Source organism: Dromiciops gliroides, chromosome 3 (genome assembly GCF_019393635.1).
Source record: "Dromiciops gliroides isolate mDroGli1 chromosome 3, mDroGli1.pri, whole genome shotgun sequence".
In the NCBI taxonomy this organism is placed as follows: domain Eukaryota; kingdom Metazoa; phylum Chordata; class Mammalia; order Microbiotheria; family Microbiotheriidae; genus Dromiciops; species Dromiciops gliroides.
In genome coordinates, this window is record NC_057863.1 from 560,982,691 (window position 1) to 561,007,548 (window position 24,858).

General features: G+C 35.5%; 1 protein-coding gene across 17 annotated transcripts in view; it reads right to left on the bottom strand.

Moving 5' to 3' along the window:
* The window catches only part of PICALM (phosphatidylinositol binding clathrin assembly protein), a 127,291-nt gene that overhangs the window by 32,604 nt on the left and 69,829 nt on the right, over positions 1–24,858 (bottom strand). For 8 of the 17 annotated variants that reach the window (XM_043991213.1, XM_043991211.1, XM_043991212.1 and 5 more), the window contains exons 11-13: positions 24,646–24,782; positions 20,390–20,493; positions 2,851–3,000 (exon numbers count right to left, since the gene is read on the bottom strand). In XM_043991213.1, the coding sequence (XP_043847148.1) occupies positions 2,851–3,000; positions 20,390–20,493; positions 24,646–24,782 (391 nt within the window). The remainder of the gene's footprint in view (positions 1–2,850; positions 3,001–20,389; positions 20,494–24,645; positions 24,783–24,858) is intronic. The other 9 variants (XM_043991216.1, XM_043991221.1, XM_043991220.1 and 6 more) reach the window with 2 other exon arrangements.

The window sequence follows — 24,858 nt, forward strand, 5'->3', positions numbered from 1 at the left end:
AAATCCATATACTCATTACTATGGCATTGTGCCCTCACTGTTTTGAATAAGACAGTATTTACTATTATTATGAAACCCATGCTTCAGAAGTAATATGAAAAGTAATTTAGGCTCAAAGTCAATAACTGAGGATCAAAATATTAGGCATTTCCACACCTCACCCCACCCATTCCCTTGCCAATGTTTCACAAAAAATTAGTGTTGTTTAATTCCTGGTAACAAACCCACTTTGGTTATAGTCTCAAAGGAATTATCACTTTTTAAAAAATGTTAATAGTCTTAAAATTTTTCCCTCAAAAACAAATGGTTTGGTATCCTGATAAATTCTTAAACCTTTACTACAGAACAGACAGCAAACTCTTTAGCATGAGGTTCTTTACTCTTGTGTGTCATGGACCCCTCTGGAAGTCTAGTGAAGCCTAGGGACCCTTCTCAATATCCGTAGCTGCCTATATATACTTGAAGCAAATGCTAATGTATTTTTTTCCCATGTAAGTGCACAAATCTACTGAAATTTATCCACAGACCCTGTGGGAGTCCATGGACCCCAAGTTAAGAACTCCTGCTCCTGAATTAGAATATACTAGGCAAAAGGAGCTGAAATTCTGGTTTCTATTCTATTACTTCTTAATGGTAAGACCTGGAGCAAGACAGGATGGACCTAAGTTGCCTCATATGTAAAAACTATGAATCCCCACAACTAAACTCTAAGTTCCTCCTAGTTCTAAGATCTATGATTACTCCTGTTTCAAATACACTTTTCCTTAAACCTCCCTATCTTAATTTATCTGACCTTTGCTCATTTTTTTTTTCTTTTTAACTTCCTTATATAAAAGATTATTCTTGGAAAACTGGCCATCAATGACACATCCTTATTCACTACCATAGGATTTCAGGTACTTTTTCTCATTTTTGAACTTCAATGACTATGGTTGGGCAAGATGACTCCTGAGGTCTCCTCTAGTTCTACATCTTACTATGAGTAACTCCTGTTCATTTACGCCTTTTTTTTTTATTCTAAGAGAATTACTTCCTACTAAAAATTACAAGTAAGTCATTTCTACTGCAAACTCACATTTATCAGTTTTATCAATTCAGATTTTTAGTTGAGCACAACTGAACATTGTGAAAAAAAGTAGAACCATCTAATAACTAATAGCTACATTTCCTCCATTATAGCAATTTTCAAAAGGTCTTACTAAAAAATAAACACGCCATAAGCCAACCCACACTAGGATAATTAGTCCTATTTAAGAGGTATTTTAGTGGCATACAGAAAATAGCCCTGGACTAGAACGCTCAACTTGGAGTCCTAGTGCTAGCTCTCTCACTGGCTATGCAGTCTCAGGCACTGTACTGCACTTCAGTATCTCCATCTGCAAAAGATGATTTTACATGGAAAACTTCTAGGAGTTAAGGGTTTTAAAGTGATGGAATTTTAAAATGTCATTTGACATGATATAAACTGATTTATATAGGTTTCAAAGTAAAATTCAATAACAGTAAACTGGTATGGTTGGAAATTAGGCATTCTGGATTGTAGTGGGTTTTGTTTTATTTTGAAAGATAAGTGAATGTTAATTCTTTGAGTACTATAGAATTGTTTTTGACAAAATTTCAAGCTTTTTCATACCATCTCACCTTAGTAAAAAAACAACAGTATTAAGAGGATTTTTTTTTAACTCGCGGTCTTCATTATAATCAATTTAAACTATTTATTTAACTATTAATATTCTTTAACTAGTTATATTAGACTACCTTTAATGATCATTAGGTATATGCCCTGAAATTTGCTTTCTTTAAAAAAAAAAAAGTTTTGTCATCATGAGAGCTTAACATTTAGAGTTAAAAGGAAGTTTATAGATCACATAGTCTAACTTCCTTTTTTAAAAACAAAAACAAAAACAAATGAAAAAGCTGAGTCCCATAAATACAAGTACCTTGTCCAAGTACTCATAAGAAGTTAAGTAGCAGAGTCAGAACTTGAACTTGGGTCTTCTGACTCCACTCTTTTCACTATATATAACTGGCTTGCTTTTCTTGTTAACTGTCCATGTCAGAAAACCAGAATGTAAAAATACAAATGCAACTATTTTTGTTCAAGTGATAGCTGCCTTTATGAAAAAAAAGGCTAAAGCAATATTTACCGAAGACATTTCCTTATCTCAAATGTCTTCACTCTTTTTATAATTCTGCTTTGACCAATTATGCAATATTAAGAATATTATAAAATACAATATAAATGTTCATTATTATTATCATCATTACTACTTTTATTCTGCTTCAATAAGCATTTAAACCCACTTTCATTGGCATTTATCTTATGAGGAGACAGTCATCTTGTGGACCTCTTATAATAGTACCAACTAAAAACCATTATGGCCAACTTGTACTTTGACAACTATAGGAATAATTAATTGGATAATTTATGAGGTTTTTTTTTTAAACTTTTAGGTTTATGGTAGAATTAGGTATTTTAGGCTGGGAGTTTCTACATATTGAAGCTCTATTATAATAGAGTTAAACAAAATAGAAGTTTAAAGTTAATGATAAAGAAAACAATAACATTTAAGGCACCTTGTATCTTCTGGCTGTGTGCTAGGGTACTATAACATACTATGTGACACTGAATCAGAAACAACAATTACTTTGCCTACATTAAATATAACTAAAAACTAATACTATATTTTCCCAAAAGTAACATTATTCCTGTTTATCTATTTTTATGATTTGTCAATGAGAACTAAACTAGTTATGGCACTTTTTAAAAACTTACCAAGAATATTTAGACAATATAAACAGTAATGGGGGGGAGGGTGAGGGGGGGAAATATGTTAAATAGTACTTTACCAACAAACATTTCATGAGTAGGTGTCCTAGTAGTAAAAGTGGATACATCTGAAGAAATGGGAAGGTGAACATCACCACTAGATTTTGTGAGGAAAGGATTTAAGCTTGGAATGGCATCATCAACAGCATCTACAGTAGCAGAAAAAGGATCTGTGTAGTCCAAGTAGGTTAGAGCAAAATGAAGAAAGGAAGTAAATGAATTAGTATTGAAATTAGTCAACAGGTTCATTTTAAGTGAAAAAAAGTCGCTTCATTATTTTTGTTTAATCTTAAGTACTCAGATATTAAAATCAACAAAAGGAAAAAATAAATTTAGTAATGCATATTAATATAAATCATTTGTGCACTCACCATGGACTTAAGTTTTCACAGCAGCTATATATTAGGGATAGATTCTCTGAACTTAATTAACTTATAATTAGGCATAGCAAATCAGCCTTAAGCACATACAAACATAAACATCTTAGAAAAGGAATGATGGGGTTAATGGCAATGAACTGACTCTGAATGCTGAAGGCCTGAAAAAGGAGATAAACCTTTACTCACAAGAAAAAGAATAGGAATCTGATTCAGCAGGTAAGAATGTGAAAAGTAGAGACTTATGGTGTGTAGGAAAAGCTGAGGCAACAGTATACTAGAGAGGACCTGGACTGAGTTAGAAGACATAGGGACAAATTCTGGCTCTATCACTTATTAGCAGTGTAACCTTTTGGCAGGTCACCTGGGGACTTTGCTTCCTCATCAGAATAATGAACTGGACTTCCAAAATCCCTTCCAAATCTTAAAAAAATTCTTGACTATTAAGAGACTGGGGAGACAAGTGACCTTATGGCCAACTGTACTCAAAATTCCTGGCCAGCAGTAGTTTTGAATCACAAGGTCCTGAAACAGTAATAAAGAATGTCCTTTTCTGCTCAGGTGGTCTGTCTCTTCCTCTGTCTTCTCTCATTGTGTGTGTGTGTGTGTGTGTGTGTATTTATATACACATACATGTAAACATGCATATTTGTCAAATTCTGCATCCAAAGTTGTACTAGCAATAGGTATATGCAAATTCTCTACTACTATATTTTAATTACCACAATTAGTTAAAACTAGTCCATGAATTGGTTTAAAACTTAAGGTTCCAGATGTGGAACTAGGAAAAAGGATAAGTAAAAGCTCAATTTTGAACACCATTCACAAAAATAAATTAAGCATATTATTTTCCTAAGCATCTTGCTCTCACTTGTTTCTGTTCAAAGGAACATCTCCTTGAAGAATTTTCTCATGACTCTATCTACTAACTAGTGTCCTAACAATTATAATCTCAATACTATGTCACAATTTTAAACTTCTATTTCATTTTCAATTAGTAAGCATTATTTCCTCTATCTCCCACTCTCCATCTTTACAAATTGGAAAAGGAAAGAAAAAAAGCCTTCTAACACTTACAATAAATCAAAAACAAATGACCATATCCAAAAACCGTATGGCTCATGCTGCACCCTAAGTTCATCAGCTCTCTTTCAGGAGGCAAGTAGCCGGCTACATTACTGGTTCCTCGGGATCACAACTGGTTACCACATTCAGGTATTTTAAGTCATTAAAAGTTGTCTGGTTTAACAATCTTGTTACTATATAACTCATTCTTGTTCTGTTCACTTCACTATGCATTAATTCATGAAAGTTTCCCTAGATATCTCTAAAGTTGCCCTCATCACTTTTGACGTTGTACATTCCCCTTAGTTTGCAGTTCTTTGGATATGAGTACCTTCCCTCTTTCTTTGATCTCTTTGGGGTATAGGTGTTTTACTGACTTTTGGGGGACAGTGACAAATTGCATTGCAGAATAGCTGGACCAACCAATTCATTGTTCCACCAACAGTGCATTATTGTACAAACAGGCACTCTTCAGAGGAAGAAACCCATGCCATCAACAAAGATATAAAAATAAGCTTTGAATCACTAAGAACTAGAGAAATGTAAATTAAAACAACACTGAAGTTCCACCTCACACCCATCCTTGTTTTGCCGCCTCCTTATTACACGAAAAAGGTCTCTAATTTATTCTCATTGCATGGAGGAGTGACAGGAAAGGACTAAGCATTACAAATGTCCATCTACTATGTGCCAGGCACTGTGCTTAAGTTATTATCCTAATTTTACAATTGAGAAAACTTGAGTCAAATAAAAGTTAAGTGACTTGCCCTGGGTCACTGGGTTTGAACTCAGGTCTTCCTGAATTCAGGCCCAGCATTCTATCTACTGAATCTTCCAGCTGCCCCAACACCCAGATAATGCTGCCTTTTGATTTTAGATAGATAATATTTGTCATATCAGGGAAAGGTTCATTTATTCCTATGCTTTTCACCGTTTTTCACAGAAACAAGTGTTCTATTTAACCAAAACCTTTTTCTGCATCATTGATATAGTTATGTGATTTTCATTGTTCTTATTAATAATATAGTCTTTCATATTTGTAATTTTCCTAATACTGAACTCTCCATTACATGTATAAAACCAACCTGGTCAAAGTGTATGATCTTTCTGTTATGTAGAACAAGTAGTCTCTGTACTGATATTCATTTTAAATTTTATGTAAAAAAAAATTATGTAAGTATGCATTAAAGATATTTGTCTACAGGCTGGGTTGGGTTGGGTTTCTTTGGACTCTCCCTAGTTTAGGTATCAAGATCATATTTATATTATAAAAAAGAATTTGGTAGCATCTGATCTTTATCTATTTCTGCCAACAGATTTATACTATTGAAATTAATTGTTCATGGAATGAATTCTACTAATCATGTTTTTTTCTGGGGGGGTTGTGGGGGGAAAGAGTTCATTTATGGCCTGTTCACTTTCTCCCCCCCCCCCCCCCCCCGCTAAGATGAAGTTATTTAAATCCTCTTTTTCTTACTAAATTAATCTGGGCACTTTGAATTTTTTTGTAAATATTTTCCACTTCCTTGGTTTTCTTGGCATATGTTCTGGGAATATCATTTTAGATAATTTCCTTTATTTCCTCTTCATTTGTTGTGACCACTTTCATTTCTGATACCAACAACCTGGTTTTCTTCTTTCTGTTTAAAAGTTAGCTAATAATTTATCTATTATATTTTGTTCCCCCCTTTAAAAGGCCAGTTTTTAATTTTATTAATTCAATGGGTGTCGGGGATTTTTTTGCTTTCAATTTTATTACTCTTCTTTGATTTGCTGAATTTCTCTTTTGCTTTAATTTCCTGGTTTTCTAGTTCTTTAGTTGCATGCGGAGTTCACTGATCATGATCTCTTTTGCTAGTAAAATCCTTTAGAGATATAAATTTCCCCCTAAGGATTACACTAGTTGTATCCCAAAATTTTGGTATATTTTCTCATTGTTAGGTATCTACTGTTTCTATAACTTCTTCTTTGACCAACACATTATTTATAATTAGGTTATAGCCCCCAATTAATTTTTAATCCTTTCTTCAATCCTTTTTACTGAATATTTTTTTTTGCATTATGCTTGGTAAAGAATATTTAGTATTTTCTGCCTTTATTGAGATTTTATTGCCTAATATAGATATGATCAATTTCTGTCAAGGTGTGGTAGTTTTATATATAAATAAACTTATATATAATATATATTCCTTTCTATTCTCATTTCAATAAATGCCAGAGATCCATCATATCTAAAAATCTATTCAGATGCATAACTTCTTTCCTGTTTATATTTTTGTTAAGATTTGTCTAGGCTATTATAATTTTACCAAATATTTCTCCCTATAACTTGTCTGGATTTTCCTTAACTTAAAACTCAAGTAAATTATATATATATATACACACACACACACACACACACATATATACATACATACATATATATGGATACCTGCAGGTGCATACTGACATAGAAAACTTCATGTTAATCATTTTTATTTTTATTTATTTTATTTGCCCAATACATTTTAATTTGCTTTAGGCTACATTCATATTAAGTATCACTATTATCTATGGTACCTTCCAGAAAAATGTAATTTTCCAGTTTCTTTTATTCAAGTTCACTTTTTGACATTGTCTTATCTGAGATAATGATTCCTAGCCTTTTTTTGAGTTCAGCTGATACATAATAGATTTTTTACTCTAGCCATTTATTTTATCTCTGTGAATCTGTTTCAAGCATTTTTATAAATAGTGTATTTTCACGTTCTAATTTCTGATCTTTTGTATTATCTTACATTTTGTGGGTGAGTTCACCCAATTCAGGTTATCTGTTTTTATTTTTAATTATATTTCCTTTCATCCTATCCTCCAACACTTTTCTCTCTCCCCTAATACCCTAGTTGTAAAAGAAAAGGAGTGTGCTTAACACTAGAGATCTATGATTAGAGCAATTTTTACTCAGCTGTTCTCCTATTTTGTACCCCTAATCACAGATTTTAATCTTTCTTTTTAATTGCCCCATAACCATCCACCTTCTAGTGCTTATAACTAATCTCTCACCAACCCTATATCCCCCCAAATGCACCTTAAAATTCTTGTCTTACCTCTCTCAAGTTCTCTCCTATTTCCTCACTTAGCTCTTTGTATTTCTACAAACTCTGCGGGGGGGGGGGGGGGGGGGGGGGGGGGGAGACGGGGACGACATGACTGGTTCAGATCAAAGTGATGTTCAAGTGATGCCCACTGTCCTTAACACTTTTTCCTTCTTTGTATAGTCTTCTATAGTCTTTTGCACCCAGATTATACAAAATAGCTAAGTTTCTCCTCTCTCTTCCTTCTTTTAAGATAATAAGAATGACAAAACTATTCCAGGCCCTTAGTCTTATTTAACACCTTCCATGACTTTCATAACAGAGTTCTGAAAGGACACTAGGTTTCTATTAGAATGTAAACACTTCATTCTTGTAGAGTCCATCCTGATTGCTAAAATGTATTTGCCATTTTGTTTCTCAAGAACCATATTTGTATTTCAAAGGTTCTACTCAGCTCTGGGCTTTTCCTCAGAAATGCTTGGGAGTCCTCTATTAGATTAAAATCCCATTTTCTCCCTTATGACATTATGCTTAGTTTTTGCTGAATAAACTGGGTTTTGGTGCAAAAGTTTATTGTTTTGCAACATCATATTCTAAGCTTATCTTTTATGGCAGTGGCTGTCAAATCTTGTGTGATCCTGACTATAGTTCCTCAGTAATTGATCTTATCTTTTTTTTTCCTCTCCCCCTCCCTTCCGTGGTACAATGAGGGTTAAGTGACTTGTCCAGGGCCAGTGCTTTATCCATTGCACCTCCCAGCTGACCCCAATTGATCTTTTCTTTCTGGCTACTTATAGTATCTTTCATTTGATCTGGAAGCTCTAGATTTTTTGCTATGATGTACCTCATAATTTTCATGTTGGGGTTTCTTTCCAGCTTTGGCCAGTGGATTACTTCTAGTTCAACTTTGTTCTTTGGTTCTAAAAGGTCTAAGCAATTTTTATTCATGATTTCTTGATGCCCAGGACCTATTTTTTATCATGGATTTTGGGTAGTTTTGTGATTTTTCAATTTTCTCTCCTTTTCCTAGTCAAGTTGTTTTTTGTGAGGAACCTTACATTTTATTCCATTTTTTCCCAGTCTTTTTACTTTGTTTCAATATTTCTTATACTGTCTCTTGGGGGTCAATGATTTCTTTATGGCACACTCTACTTTTCTAGGAACCTGTAAGATTTTGTACCTCTTATAGAAAGCTGTTAACTCTCCAAGTTTTTCCTGTAGTACTTCTCAATTCTTTTCTAATTCCTTTTTTTTTTTAAGTCTTGCTTTGTTTCTTCTAGGAATTCTAGCTGCCCTTATAGCCAGCCATGTGGTATTTTACTTGGAAGCTTTGCTTGTAGATGTTTCAAAGTCATCATTTTCATCTGGGTTTGTGTCTTGGGAGTCCCTGGCTCCAAAATAGCTCTTTATCATGGAGATCTTATTTATTTATTTATTCTTCCTGGCTTAATGAATCAGGAATTTTTGTTAGGGCTATGTTTGGTCCTGATCTGTATTCTTTGCTGCTGACTCCTTTGGATATTAAGTGCTATATTCCTCAAGAATTTTAGGGGCAGTTCATGCCTGGCACTTAAAAATTTTCGAAGTGCTTTCGCTGGTCTGATTTATGGTGAAATCAGATCATTATCCTCCTAGTGTGAACTGTGCAAGCAACAGATGACAGAACTTCAGGCTTCCCCCAAATTCCTCCAACTGAAACTCCAGTTACTATCCCCAATCTCTGTCAACTATCTGTTGCATGTGTTTAGAGTTAACTAAAGAAAGCCAACCTGGAAAATCTGAGGCATATAAAAAAAAACAATCCATATTGTACCCCAAATAATATTTTATTTCAGCTGTGATACATTAGCAATAACCAGAGACATTATCTCAGGAAACTGATCTTTGCTATTCTAAACTCCACCCCCAATTTGTTGATTTTTCCTTTAATTCCCAATACTTTAAAAATTTTATACTATGAATAGTTGTCTTCAAAGAAGACCATTTTAAACTTTTACAAGTTAAACAGCCTTTGGTATCTAAATAAAAATATAACAGCAACATCATTATCTTTACCATAGGCTCTGACTCTGGTATACAAATTTATGTTATTTGTATTTACATAATTATGCCTTGATTGCAGAACCATTACAAATATTTTAGGTAAAGTATTAAGACATGACTTGGAATCTCCGCAGATGAAACTTTCAGAACTGATTACAATGAATTTTCATTGTCATAAAAGGCCTAATTTTTTGAAGAACCACATTTTATGTGCTATACTACCAACAACCTCCTAAGTGAATAAAAATGACATTTCTATAGATTTTCCATAACTCTCTTTAAAGCCTTAACTGCATTGATGCTTTTAACATATTAGTATTCAACTAAGAGCTTGTTTTGACTGAAGACCATTTTGTCAAAAATGAAAGGCTCATTAATAATGCTGTAAAAGCTACAGAGGAAAGTCTCTGTTCTCATTCTCACGTCCATGATATACTCCATCATTAATGCTTCACATAGAAGCATCGAAACTGCTCTATTCAACTTTTTTTCCCTTTTGCCTTAACATTTGCTTTTGGGATCTTCTTTATGGCATTAGTGATTTGAATTTGACTATATTTCAGATAATGGCATTTTTACCTATCATAGGCAAGAGGAAAATAACTCAAAATTTAGAGAGCCCAATATCACAACCATATGTTGTTACATATGTCTTAGTAATGCTCAAAAAACTGGTACTTCTTTGATTTCAGGGTTACTCAAACTAGTTCTGTCATAATTTATACTGCTTCTTAAAAATTAATTTGTCTTTTTAAAAGTTCAAAACCTTTGATAAAAAAGAAAGTTCCCACATATATCAAAATATTTTATAGCACTATGTTGTGGTAGCAAAAAAAAAAAAATGCAAACAAAGTAGATACCCACCAAATTGGAATTTGGTTAAACAAATTGAGGTGCATGAATGTAATAGAATATTACTGTACTGTAAGAAAAGATGAATATGATGAAGACAGAGAAACATGAAAAGACTGTCATAATTTGATGGCAAGTTAAATAAACAGTAAGGAAAACAATATATACAATAACTACAACAAGGTAAATCCTAAGAACAACCACAAACTATCAAAACAATGTAAAATTATGAAGAACATACATGCCCCTAAATAAGAGATTTATGAGAAGATATCTTCCTCTATTCCTTTGCAGAGAAGTAACATGAACAGGTATAGCTCTCTGGCTGTAAATGGGGGAGGAGGAAGGATGGATTTGGAGGAAATTTAGGTGATATAAAAACAAAAGATATCAGCAAAACTTCATTTTTTAAAAAGTTCATTTCCTGAATTTCACAAACTACATAAATTAGGACAACCTAGAAGCACTCAACTTAAAATGATCTTCAACTTACAAAAATAGGCAAACTAAAACATCCTGAAGTTTCCTTAGAGCCATGTTATTTTGTATCACCATCCTTGTAGCCAAATGTCTCTAATAAATTAAATGCCTTGAAATGGCAACATAAGTCTCTGTTGGTTCCCTTAACTTTAGCTAGTGAAGCCTATCTCTCCCTCACCTCCCAAATTAACAGACTGGTGTCAGCTTTAGTAAATGTGCAATAAATATAACTTAAATATTTTTAAATTGGTGAATAAAGGAACTCAGATTAATCATCCAAAATAGGAAAGACATGATTGATGTAATGATTCTAGGCCATTTAGTTCACATCCAGTTTTTTAGAAAATTCTAACATAGACTACATACCATATTTATTCCTAACAGTTAACTTCCAAGTAGTAACTTGTGCTCTTACACTATGTATGCCATAATAATTTGCACACATTCTCTATCATGTAGTTACAAATTAAGATCACAGAATCAAAGATCTCTATACTACTTACACAAAGCATACCAGATATAGCAGCAAAATCTAATCTTTTTTTAAAAATTCATTTATTTATGGGGGGGGGCGGCACCAATGAGGGTTAAGTGACTTGCCCAGGGTCACTCAGCTAGTAAGTGTCAAGTGTCTGAGGCCAGATTTGAACTCAGGTCCTCCTGAATCCAGGACCTGTGCTTTATCCACTGCGCCACCTAGCTGACCCCATCAGAATTTAATCTCGAGAAACACTTCAAGGAGGAAAGGCAGTGAGCTCTAGAACTCACAACACGATCCCTCCAAAAAACATCCAAATAATGCCTTAGGACAATTCCTGGAGCAGCAAAATCAACAGAAAAAATATGCTGAGGTCATTTTCTAACCAAGGACAGCTTGGAAGGTCAGAAGGAGGGAGCTGCTGTGCTAAGACAGGAGTGGAGCCCAATCCCACAGTCATGCTGACATAGATCCAGTCCCAGGAAGGCCTCGCCAGAGAAAGAGACCCCCAGAGCCTCTGAATCAGCTGCAGTGCCAGTGTTGTCTGGAACTAAGCTCACAGTCTAGTGAGAGGGCTGACCTCTTGTCAGGGGGGAGATTACAGGGGTCTCTGCTGGTGCTGAGGCACAACTTGGGTTTCTCACCCCTGCTGGGAACCAGGAGGTAGGCTTGAGTAGCAGTGGCCCAGGCAAGGGAGGGGCACAGGTTCATTGGAGCTGACAGCCACAGCACACAAAGCTGGTTGATTAGTAAGTTGGTATGGGGGTCATCTATGGACCAGAGAACAGGCCAGGTGAGGTAAGAACCTGCTCTTCCTTAAATCATACCACCTGGGACCTCCTGAAGCTTGGGATAGTGCAGCCTGGAAACAGTGACCCACTTTAAGGAGCTAAAAGTCAAGTAAAAGAAAGGCAAGATGAGCAAACATAGAAAGGTGAGGATCATAGAAAGTTTCTTTAGTGACAAGGAAGATCATCGAGGTGCACCCTCAGAGGAAGATGTCAACATCAGGGCCCCTATAGCTAAAGCTTCCAAGAAAAATATGAATTGGTCTCAGGCCACAGAGGTGTTCAAAAAGGACTTAGAAGACAAATTTGGAGAGGTAGAGAAAAAAATGGAAAGAGAAATGAAGGTGATGCAAGAAAGACATAAGAAAAAAAGTCAACAGCTTGAAAATCCAAATGGAAAAGCTCTCTGAAGAAAAAAATTGCCTAACATAGAACAACATCTTACACCTTATACTAAAATAATGTCAAAATGGGTACATGATTTAGACATAAAAGGTGTTACCATAGGTAAATTAGGAGAGGAAGGAATAGTTTACCTCTCAGACCTTTGGAAAGGAGAACAATTTATTACAAAACAAGAGATAGAGAATACTATGAAATGCAAAATAGATGATGTTGATTACATTAAATTAAATAGTGTTTGTACAAACAGAAGCAATGCCTCATTTCTAAAATAAATCAAGAACTAAATCAAATTTATAAGAATCCAAGTCATTCCCCAATTGAGAAATGGTCAAAGGATATGAACAGGCAGTTTTCTGATAAAAAAAATCAAAGCTATCTATTGCCATTTGAAAAAATACTCTAAATCACTATTGATTAGAGAGATGCAAATTAAAACAACTCTGAGGTACCACCTGACACCTATCAGATTGGCTAATATGACAAAAAAGGAAAATAATAAATGTTGGAGAAGCTGTGGAAAAATTGAAACACTAATGCATTGTTGGTGGAGCTGTGAACTGATCCAACCATTCTGGAGAGCAGTTTGGAACTATGCCCAAAGGGCTATAAAACTTTGCATACCCTTTGACCCAGAAATACCACTATTAGGGCTGTTTCCCAAAGAGATCATAAAAAAGGGAAAAGGACCCACATATATAAAATTATTTATAGCTGCTCTTTTTGTGGTGGCAAGGAATTGGAAATTATGGGGTTGTCCATCAATTGGTGAATGGCTGAACAAGTTGTGGTATATGAATGTAATGGAATACTATTGTGCTCTAAGAAACAAAGAGCAGGCAGATTTTAGAGAAACCTGGAAGGACTTGGATGAACTGATGATGAGTGAGATGAGCAGAACCAGGAGAACATTGTGCACAGTTATCAACAACATTGTGTGTTGATCAACTGTGATAACCTTGATTCTTCTCAGTAATACAATGGTCCAAGATAGTTCCAAAGGACTCATAATGGAAAATGTCTCCAAATCCAAGAAAAAAAAACCAGTTGAATCTGGATGCAGATAGAACCATACTATTTCCATTGGTTTTTGTTGTTGTTGTTGTTTTTCTTTTTTGAGGATTTTCCTTTTTGTTCTGATTCTCCTCTCATTACATGACTAACTAATGCAGAAATATGTTTAATGTGATTGTACATATATAATCTATATCAGATTGCTTGCTGTCTTGGGGAGCGGGGAGGGAGAAAACTTTGAAACTAGAAATCTTTTGGAAACAAATGTTGAAAACTATCTCTAGATGTAACTGGAAAATAATAAAATATTTATATGAGAAAAAAAGAAAATAATTGCCTATTAGGATTGAACAAATGGAAGCTAGTGACTTTATGAGAAACCAAGGCATAATAAAGTAAATCCAAATGAATAAAAAAATAGAGGGCAATGTGAAATATCTTCTTAGAAAAACTGCTGACCTGGAAAATAGATCCAGGAGAGATAATTTGAAAATTATTGGTATACTTGAAAACCATGATCAAGGAAAGAGTTTAGACATCATCTTCCAAGAAACCGTCAGGGAAAACTGGCCTGATATTCTAGAAGCAAAAGGTAAAATAGAAATTGAAAGAATTCACTGGTCACCTCCTGAAAGAGATTCCAAAAGGAAAACTCCCAGGAATATCATAGCCAAATTCCAGAGCTCCCAGGTCAAAGAGAAAATATTGCAAGCTGCCAAAAAGAAAGAATTCAAGTACTGTGGAACACCAGTCAGGATAGCACAAGATCTACCAGCTTCTACATTAAAGGACTGGAAGGCATGGAATGTGATATTCCAGAGGGCAAATTTGACTTTCAAATACAAGACCCTAGAGAACCATAAAAAAAAAAAAAATTGGAGCTAGGGACATACCTGGGGTCATACAGTGGGTGATTGTCTTGTGTCTGAGGCCAGGTTTTGGCTGGGATCCCCCCCCCCCCCCGAGTCCAGGGGTGATGATTTGTCCATTGTGTCACTTAGCTAGATGATAACATCTTTAGGGTTAAATTGAGGGGTGAAGGGAATTCATTGGGGTAGGGGGAAGGGCAGAAGCGAAATCCTACATGAAAGTAACAGGAAAAGGCTTATGGAGTGGAGGAAGAGATGGGAGAGGAGCAGGGCAGTAAATTAATTTTATACTCATCAGAAAAGGCTCAAAGATCTTAAACTCATCAGAGTTGCCTCAAGGAGGGACTAATAGACACACCCAACTGGGTGGAGTAATCTATTTAATCTGGGCAGTAAATGAGCCTAACACTCATCAAAATTGGCTCAAAGACCTCAATCTCATTGGAAATTGGAAGAATCCAGCAATGCCTCCTGAAAAAGATCCCAAAAGGAAAACACCCAGGAATATTATATCCAAATTCCAGAGCTCCCAGGTCAAGGAGAAAATGTTGTAAGCTGCCAAAAAGGAAGAATTGGGATTACAACCAAGAATCACATATCCAGCAAAACAGTGTATAATCTTTCAGAAGAAACAATGGGACTTCAATGAAAAAGAGGACTTTCAGGTATTTGTGATGAAAAGACCTGAATTGAATGGAAAATTACTTTCAAATACAAGACCCTAGAGAACCATAAAAAATTGGAGTTGGGAGACATAACCTGGGGTCATGCAGTGGGTGACTATCTTATATCTGAGGCTAGGTTTTGGCTGGGGTCCCCCTGGGTCCAAGGTCGATGCTTTGTCCACTGTGTCACCTAGTTGCCCCATGATGATATCTTTAGGGCAAAATTGAGGGGTGAGAAGAATGCACTGGGGGAGGGGGAAGGGCAGAGGTAGTATGGGGTGAAATCCCACATAAAAGAAACAGGAAAGGGTTTATGGAATAGCAGAAGAGATGGGGGAGTAGCAGGACAGTAAATGAACATTACACTCATCAGAATAGGCTCAAAGACCTTAATCTCATCGGAGCTGGATCAAGGAGGGATTAGCGCGCACTCACACACACTTAGGTGGAGTAATCTATTTAATCTGAGCCTAACACTCATCAGAATTGACTCAAAGACCTCAATCTCATCAGAATTGGCTCAAAGAGGGAATAACATACACACTCAATTGGGTGAAGTAATCTCCCTAACCCTGCAGGAAAATAGGAGGGGAAGGGGATAAAGAGAGAGGGGCAAAAGAAGAGAGGGCAAATTAGGGGAGGGGACAGGCAGAAGCAAATCCCTTTTGAAGAGGGATAGGGTGAAAGAAGATAGATAATAAAGTAAATATCATGGGGAAGGGAATAGGATGGAGGGAAACAGTTAATAATAGTAATCATGAAAAAGAGAAAAGGGGGAAAAATTGTACAAAAAATATTTATAGCTACTCTTTGTGGTGGCTATGAACTGGGAATCAAGGGAATGTTCATCAATTGAGGAATAACTGAAGAGGCTGTGGTATTGTAGTGGGATGGTATTGTGCTATAGGAAATTGTGCTACAGGATGATCCCAGAAAAACCTGGAAAGACTCATATGAACTGATGTACAGTGAAATGAGCAGAACTGGGAGGACATTGTGCAGTGACAGCAGTATTGTTCAATGAGCAACCGTGAATGACTTAACTACTCTCAGCAATACAATGATCCAAGACAATCCCAAAAGAAACACTTCAATACTTCATCAATCTGTAACCTCATTAATGTGGGTATCCTTTCCAATGGTGCAGACCACAAGCCATATACACACATGTAAATCTATTCTATGACCTCCCAAAAATCCTCTGCAAGGGATCCACCCATTGTGCTACAGGACTTTTCAAGTAAATCTCCTTGTTTAAGCATTACTTAATGTTAAATAGGCACAAGCTCTCTCTTATTAATCTTCCTAGGAATCTGGCATGATTCTGATGGAGTGGGGGGGAAGGAGAAGATACTGGTTGGAAGACAGCCTTTAAAGCAACCTTTTGCTTTAGTCAATTAAATGCCTTTTTTTTTTTTAAATTTTAATTAATTAATTAATTAATTTGTTTTTGGCCAGGGTCACACAGCCAGGTGTCTGAGGCCAAATTTGAACTCAGGTTCTCCTGACTCTGCACTGGTGCTCTAGCCCAATGTACCACCTAGCTGCCCCAACTGAATGCATTTTGAAGTCAATAAATAATAGTACATTTTGTTTCTTGCCATCTTTTACTCAATTATTAAAGTTTTATGTTCAAAATGTACAAACAAACTTTTACAAATAGCATACCACATCTTTAAAGTTTTAAGATGTGGTATGCTATTTGCAAAAGCTTGTTTGTTCCCTTCTACTTTCATCAAGGATGTCCTCAATACTAGAGTGATTCTTAGGAAGATTTTGCTCAGATGGGAAAGTAGGTATATGTGTCAGTAATTACTAATAGTTTCTTGATAAGGGCCATGTTTCTTCCCTTTGACATCTTTCCCCCACAGATATGTTGAAAACAGACAAATAAGCACTGTCAAAATTATCCCCTCTAGCACAAGCCAGATTTTTAAAAAAAAATTTTTCTGGTCTACCTATCTTTGTTTTCCTTAAAGATACTCTATTTCTTCATGTAAAACAGGTATAAGAGTTTTGTTTTTGGTTTTGGGGGTTTTTTGGGGGGCAGGGAAATGGGGGTTAAGTGACTTGCCCAGGGTCACACAGCTAGTAAGTGTCAAGTGTCAGAGGCCAGATTTGAACCCAGGTACTCCTGAATCCAGGGCCGGTGCTTTATCCAGTGCGCCACCTAGCTGCCCCCAGATATTAGAGTTTAAATATGACTGCTCCATTATCAATAATGGTGAAGAGATTTCTAATAAAAATCTTTACTGATCTTTCACATTATTTGGTATGTTTGGTCTTTTCTCTTGACCTTCCAGTTTCACGCTTAAATACTTCTAGAATGACCTAGTTTTATGAATCTCTTGCAAAGCTTTCTGCAGAAATAGCTTACCTAGCATCTAACAAAGCATTTAACAAAATATCTCATGCTCTTTTTGCAGAAAAGATGGAGAAATGTAGGCTACATGATTCTGCAATTATGTGAATTTATAACTGGCTGATTAGCTGGATCAAAACACTAGTTATTAATGGGTAAATGAAGGAGATCTCTAGCACAGTGCCCCAACAACTGGTGCTTAGTCTTGTACTGTTTATAATACACTTAGGTAAAAGTAATGATGGCATACCTACTACACTGGCACATCAAAAAAGCTGAGAGGAATAGCTAACACCTTGGATGACAGGCAGGATCCAAAAAATAGCAAGACAGATTAGAACACTGGGATGAATATAAGATAATATTAAATAGGGATAAGTGTCTTGCCTTACATTTGGGTTAAAGAAATCAACATTTCAAAAACAAGAAAGGAGGGAGACATTACAGCAATTCATCTAAAAAATATGTGTGAGTTCTGGTAGACTGCAAGTGCAATGAGTATACAGTTTGACAGAGCAGACTATATAATCACATTTAGAAAACTGTTTAAGAAGGACCTCAGTAAGCTGGAGAGAGTACAGAAGGGTTAACTAGGGTGGTAAAGGGCCTTGAGTTCAAGTCATGTACTGACTGGTTGAAGGAACTTGGGGTCGTTGGCCTAGAGAAGCCTCAGCAAAGATATAAGAGTTATCTTCAAATGGTTATTAAAGCTTCTGCCTAACCTCAAAGGCAAAACTAAGAGCAAAAGATGGAAGCTGCAAAGAACTAAATTTAAATAATGTGCAACATAAAGATAAACTTCCTAAAAATCAAATGTATAAAGCCATGAAATGAACTGCCTAGGAAGTAATGGCTTTCCCTTCCCTGAAGATCATAAGGCAAAGACTAGATAACTAGATAACCTGTCAGTTATGTCTTGGGATAAACTGGAATGGATGGCTTCTGAAGTCTCTGACAGCAAGACTGTTCTTCCATTTTTCTCTTGGAATTTCTAACACCCATCATTCAGTAGGTGCTTCACAAATCAATGTTGAATGAATTTCTTTATTAGACACTCTAAGTATTGCTTCCGAGTCATTCATCTATATAGTGCTAACTTCCTTTCATCTCCTGGTAACATTTATATTGAGAATGCCAAGGTTCATTAGGTCTCAAGAAGAAAAGAACTTCAGAAGTCTGACATCCTCATTTTTCAGATGAAGAAAGTGAACCCTGGAGAGGTTAAATGATTAAACTAAGACCATCTGAAGGGGCAGCTAGGTGGCTCAGTGGATAGATCACTGGCCCTGAATTCAGGAGGACCTGAGTTCAAATCCAACTTCAGACACTTAACACTTACTAGCTGTGTGACTCTGGGCAAGTCGCTTAACCCCAATTGCCTCACACACACACAAAAAAGACCATCTGAATAGTAAGAGCTAGGTTTAAAACCTGGCTTGTGATTTCAAATTAGTCATTTTTTTCCTTCACTAGATTATAATTGAGTTTTTCCTGCAGTATGCCTCTTCATTTGTCACTCGACAAGGATCCATATTTAAAGTATCAATAGCTAAGTTGGTATTTATAGATGGTCTAAGAAATTATTATTCTTATAATCATCTAGCCACCATTCTGCTACTTTGCCACTGTCATTATAGAAGTGAAGAAAAGGCCAAATAAGATGAAGGGACATTTTGAAATTTTCCTTTTCTTTCAAAGGCTCTTATAGGCAAAAAGTGGTCAGCTAGTGATCAGGTAGCCAGCTTACTGATGATGAACTTCTTCATGATTACTTAGGTTGGTGCTCAAAAAGCAGACTGCACTGGAACCATATTTAAAGCCTTTCTAGCATCACAACACTATCTTAGCTTGTGTTCTTTGCCAAAGCCTGACAGGGTCCAGACCTGACTTCATCTAACAATGAAACACAACAGTAGCATTCTACAGAAGCAAAAATTATCTACAACTAAATACTGTAGGTTCTCCAGTTTTTTTTTGTTTTTTAAATGGTCATAGACACATGGGGAACGGTAAGGAAAGAAAAAAAGGAAGTTGAGTAGTTCATACAAGTATTTCATGTCCAAAAAGATTTACAAGGAAAGCAACAGACTAGGTAACAATTCTAATGTTTGTGCTATGATGACTAGGAATGCTGGCTTATTAATTCAGATCCTATTGATGAACTAACAGTCTTTGAAGCCAGCATGTACTGTGGTTCTTTACATAGACATCACATATCCTTTCTTGATGTCTCATTTCCCTCCATCTAGGTAACACAGTGTAAATTATGACAAAAAAGTTGATAAAAACTTGCTAAAGAGTCAGGCAAAATACTTTAAAATATGCATCTAGATCTCTTTTCCTTTTAAATCCAGAAAATCTATAATCAGGCTTTCCTCAAATATTAAAGAAGTCCCTATATATATTAAATATCTGCAACTACTTCTGATTTTAAGAGCCAAGAGTTAGTTCAACAGTCATTAATATTAACCTGTTAGGGTTTTTTGTGTTTTGGTTTGGTTTTTTGTTTTGGGGTGGGGCAATGAGGGTTAAGTGACTTGCCCACGGTCACACAGCTAGTACTTGTCAAGTGTCTGAGGCTGGATTTGAACTCAGGTCCTCCTGAATCCAAGGCCGGTGCTTTATCCACTGCGCCACCTAGCTGCCCCCCCACCTGTTAGTTTTAATTAAGCAAACATTTGAAACAAAAAGTCACTGTTGTTCATTCACTAGAATATTATGGCGAATATTTTATTAAAATCAACTGTGTTTTACTAGTCATACAGTAGTATACATCCTCAAGTTTTTCGTACAGGCAAATTTATTCTTGATTAGCAAAAAGGCTCAATTCTCTTTAAGTTATGGATAAGACTTGACTGAACAGCTAAACTTTCTTAAAAGAACATGACAAACTTACTAATGCAGCATAAAAATTTTCTTTGGTATTTCATGCTACTTTATTCTATAATTTAGCATCTCAAACAAATATTTTCATAGTATTGCTCACATTTCCATTTATCAAATTAAACTAAAATCACACAGAAAAAGCAGTAAAAGAAACTAAAAATATAATTTATACAGTGTTTCAAAAAGAATTCATCTACTGCTTACCTCCCCATGTACTTGCTACCTGAGGTGCGGTTGATAAAGAATGTACAGATGGATGAAAACTTGGCTGTTGCAAATCAAGTAGATCATTTGGCAGCTTTGATGTGCTAGAAAGGGAAATTTTAGGAAAATATATTATTGTCTAATGCATATTTGGCTATACTGGCACACAAATTAAATATCAAGAGAATAAAGAAAACCTTAGAGATAATTTTCCCATATATGAAAGAAATCATGAAGGATGAGATAGCCTTAAAATAAGGCCACATTATGTAGTGAATAGATATATCAACACTTTGCACTATTTTATATTCAAGACCAGAAGTAATAAAATTACTATAACCCTTTAAAATATCAATTCCTGCCATCCCCCAACCCAAACTCTGAAATATACTGGATTCCTCATTAAGGATAAGTAATATACTGGATAGTTTAAGTATCAGGATAATTACCCATATAATTTTCCTCAAGGCAAGTCTGGTACATAATTAAACTCCAAGACCTTTGATCACAATCAAAACTGAGTGCTCCTATTTTAAAAAAAGAAGTTAATGCCCATTTATATGAGCAGCCCACAACCATTCCTACTAAAAAAAAAAAAAGTGATTTTTAAAAGTTTCTGTTAGGGGACAGAGAAAAGATCTATCCTAAACCAAAATAAAAGAATTTTGCTCAAAATGCAGACATCTAACCAAATATAAGCAACAATTTCTCTAGGCCTCAGTTCCTTTTTTTTTATGAAATGAAGTTAAAATCCATCAGAGAAACATGAACCTTAGAGGTTACTCAGTCCAACCCCTTCATTTTGTAGATGATCAAACTGAGGCCCACAGTGGTTTAGCATCAATTCATAGTATAAGAGACTTTCCTACATTAAAAATCTCTAATTTTCCTCAAAACCCAGAAGACTAGTGATATTTTCTTAAGATGCCTTCCAAACCTCTTAACAGAGAGGTGATTAACTGGAGATACAGAATAAAATGTACATTTTCATATATGGAAAATGAAGATGAAGAAGGGTCAGTCATCCCATGCAAAAGCACAGCAGGAGGTATATAGCATAGCCTAGGCACAACACTCTAATTTAGGAATTAGAACTAATGAGAAGAGTAAACCAAATACATTGACAACTATCAAAAACTACTGCAAATCTAGCAATTCCTCCAAAAGACTAAGATTAAGTCCCTAATAACTGCAAGCAGCAATTTAAGGGGAAAAAAGGCATTTTATGTAAAATATGAATACCTAGAAGAAATTAAAAATATTTAAAAATTAACTAAAATCTGATTAGGAAAAACTGGAAGGACAATGAATAGCTTATAACAGAAAGTGGTAAACCTTACCCAAGTAAAGAACTAAAACAGTCTTAAAAAAAAATCAATGACTAGGTGGTTCACAAGAAATACTAAGAAAACTGAAAGACTGAAAAAATGGAAGAAAATGTAAGATACCTTATATAAAAAACAATTTGCCTAGAAAACAGATCAAGGAGAGATAATTTAGGAATTATTAGACCCTGGAAAAGCAGTCTAAATAAAAGCCTGACCCCTACTTTTCAATCCATCTTAAATGGAAAGTGCCCAGATCTATTGGAGCCAAAGGGCAAAGTCCATTACCTCTGAAAAGGAACTTCAAAAGTTAAAATTCCAGGAATGTTATAAATAGAATCCAGAGTTCCCATACTAGTCAAAAAAATGCTCTCTAGACTAAGGGATATGCTGCAATTCAGTTTTTTATAGTTTCTACTACAGAAATTAATTTGTTTACGGGGGATATATCATCAGTTAACATAATTCATTTCAGTAATATGTAAAGTCTAAAGAAGGAAAGCAATTTATCAATGACTGACATTTACAGTAGCTTCTATTTAAAATTTGGTCCACGTAAAGTACAGGGACAACATTTATACCTGAATTATTTACCCATTTTATCTCATAGGGGTTGGAGCTGGTGAGGCAAAGATTTATGAGCATATTTCTTTAACAACTGAAAGAACACCATATCCTTCAGCCCTTCTTCAAACCTCCAGATCAGTCCTTGAAGGCTCTTTAGAACTACAATTGTTTTACACTTACACTCTTTTAGGAGAGAAGTTTGTTGGGTTTTTTTGGTGGGGCAATGAGGGTTAAGTGACTTGCACAGGGTCAGACAGCAGGGAGAAGTTATTAAGGGTAGGGATGGGAGAATATGAATTTTTCTATGTCTTTTCCAACAAAGTGTTCATGGTTAGGGGTGTAAAGGGTATGAGAAACTGAAAAGATATGGAAAACAATTTTTTTGTGCTTCCTTTTTTCTCTTAAATTATATTAAATTTTATTAGAAACAAAATAGTCCTAGATCTTTGCATTGTAGGCATTTGAACTTGTCATTTAAAGAACTGATCACTTTTGTCTTTATGTAATTTTAATTTCCCAGTATTTCCTAGGTCCTCTCCTACTAATGAGTTATCCCTCTTGACAAAAATTATAAAATAAAATAAAAATAGTTCAGAAGGATATGGAAATTAATTAAAACATGTAATATGGTACTTTAAGGTTTATAAAATGCTTTATGCTTTATTTTATTTGATCCTCACAACTATATGAAAGTAGTTCAGGTAGTACACCTATTAGCTACCATTTTACTAATAAAGAAATGGCCTTAAATGGATTTAAATGATTTGTTCATGATCAGATAGTAGGTATCAGAAGTAGAATTCAAAACCAGATCCCACTCTAGCTCCAAACCCAGTACCTTTTCCTCTACAACAGGGCTCCTTAACTTAGGATCTAAAAATTTGTTTTTTGTTGTTGTGTTACTTTACATTTTAGTAACTTTATTTCAATATAATTGGTGTCCTTTGCAATCCTACCTATTTTTTTTTTTGCGGGGCAATGGGGGTTAAGTGATTTGCCCAGGGTCACACAGCTAGTAAGTGTTAAGTGTCTGAGGCCGGATTTGAACTCAGGTACTCCTGAATCCAGGGCCGGTGCTTTAACCACTGTGCCATCTAGCTGCCCCAATCCTACCTATTTTACTCATTTAAAAACATAATTCTTAAAAGGAATTCATAGGTTTTTACCAGATAAAGGGTCAACACAAACCCCTGCTTTGCATCATGCTACCATACAAAATAACAACAGAGTACATTTAAGAGCTTCCTAAATGTATAAGGTGCACAATATGACTTGCAGTAAAATGGTGTATTAAGGTTTGCTGTTGTTTAAATAAGAGACTGCATTGTAATTAACGGCTTGAAGAGAAGTACTTTGCCCAAAGAGCTAATTTACGGTACTTCTATTTGTTTATGCTACATAGCATTTTAATTATGCAGCTTGCAAAGGAGGTGCCAGCCTGCATTGGTTAAAAGTGTTTCCTCACCTAGGAGTTCTCTATTCTAATGAAATCACAGGTTCAGTAACTATCCAACTTGCCATCTATACCCCCTATTCTCCTTACATGGAACAGTTAACAAAGAAGACCTCCCGAGACCAATCTCCACAGGGAAGAGGGGGATTGAGGAGTTAATCAGTTCAGCTTTGGGAGCACATCCTAGAGTTGATTTGTTGTATTCTGCCTAACCTCACCTAAAGTACTATACTGAAGCCAGCCCTCCTCCATGCTTCACCTCCCTTCCACCTAACCACCATAACACCAGGGCCTATGCAGATAAATTGCTATTCTCTGCACCACCTGTGTTCTACCACCCTTTCCCACCCCTCACATTTTCCACATCTTGCTCTGTAAATTGTAATCATAGCAGTACTACTCTTGCTATTAAAAAAAGATGAGACATTATTGGCTCTATGGCTCTATTAACAATCCCTAGGAGTCCACAAAACAAAGCTCCCTTCCTTTATCCACCACTCCCTCTGTGGATTGTATCCCATTATTATAATAGAAGTTCCTTCAAGGAAGGGATTTTGTGTTTGTATTCCCACTGACTCATAATTTTTTTTCATTCAATCTAGAATATTTTCAAAAATTTTACCAACTAATTTAAATCTAGGGAAATCCCTGACTGCTATCTCCCAAAAGCTGAGGTAAGTTGAGGCTTAAAACTAAATAAAACATCCCCAATCAGACTGTGAGCTCCTTGAGGGCAGGACCTGTTTCTGCTTTTCTCTGTCCCCAGCTCTTAGCCCAGTATCTAGAACAGAGTAGGCTTTTAATAAATGTCTACTGAATGACTTACTAAAATGGAAATTTTTTAAAGTAAAAGAACCTATGTGTAAATACTAGTAATAACCTATTTTACAACCCAGAAATCCATGAATCACCTGTTAGAAGAACTAGGGGTAGAAAATATGTCAATGGCTGGTGCAGTCATTATACTTCCTGTTGAGGTGGATACAGGAGAGGCTGCAGTTGTTAAAGAGGTATGAGGTTTCTTTGCAAGTTCTTTTAGACGCTGTTCCTACAGAGAAAATACAAATTCAGAGAAGAAATTCACTTATATGGCTTCTGGCAAAAATAAAACTTAAACACTGCTC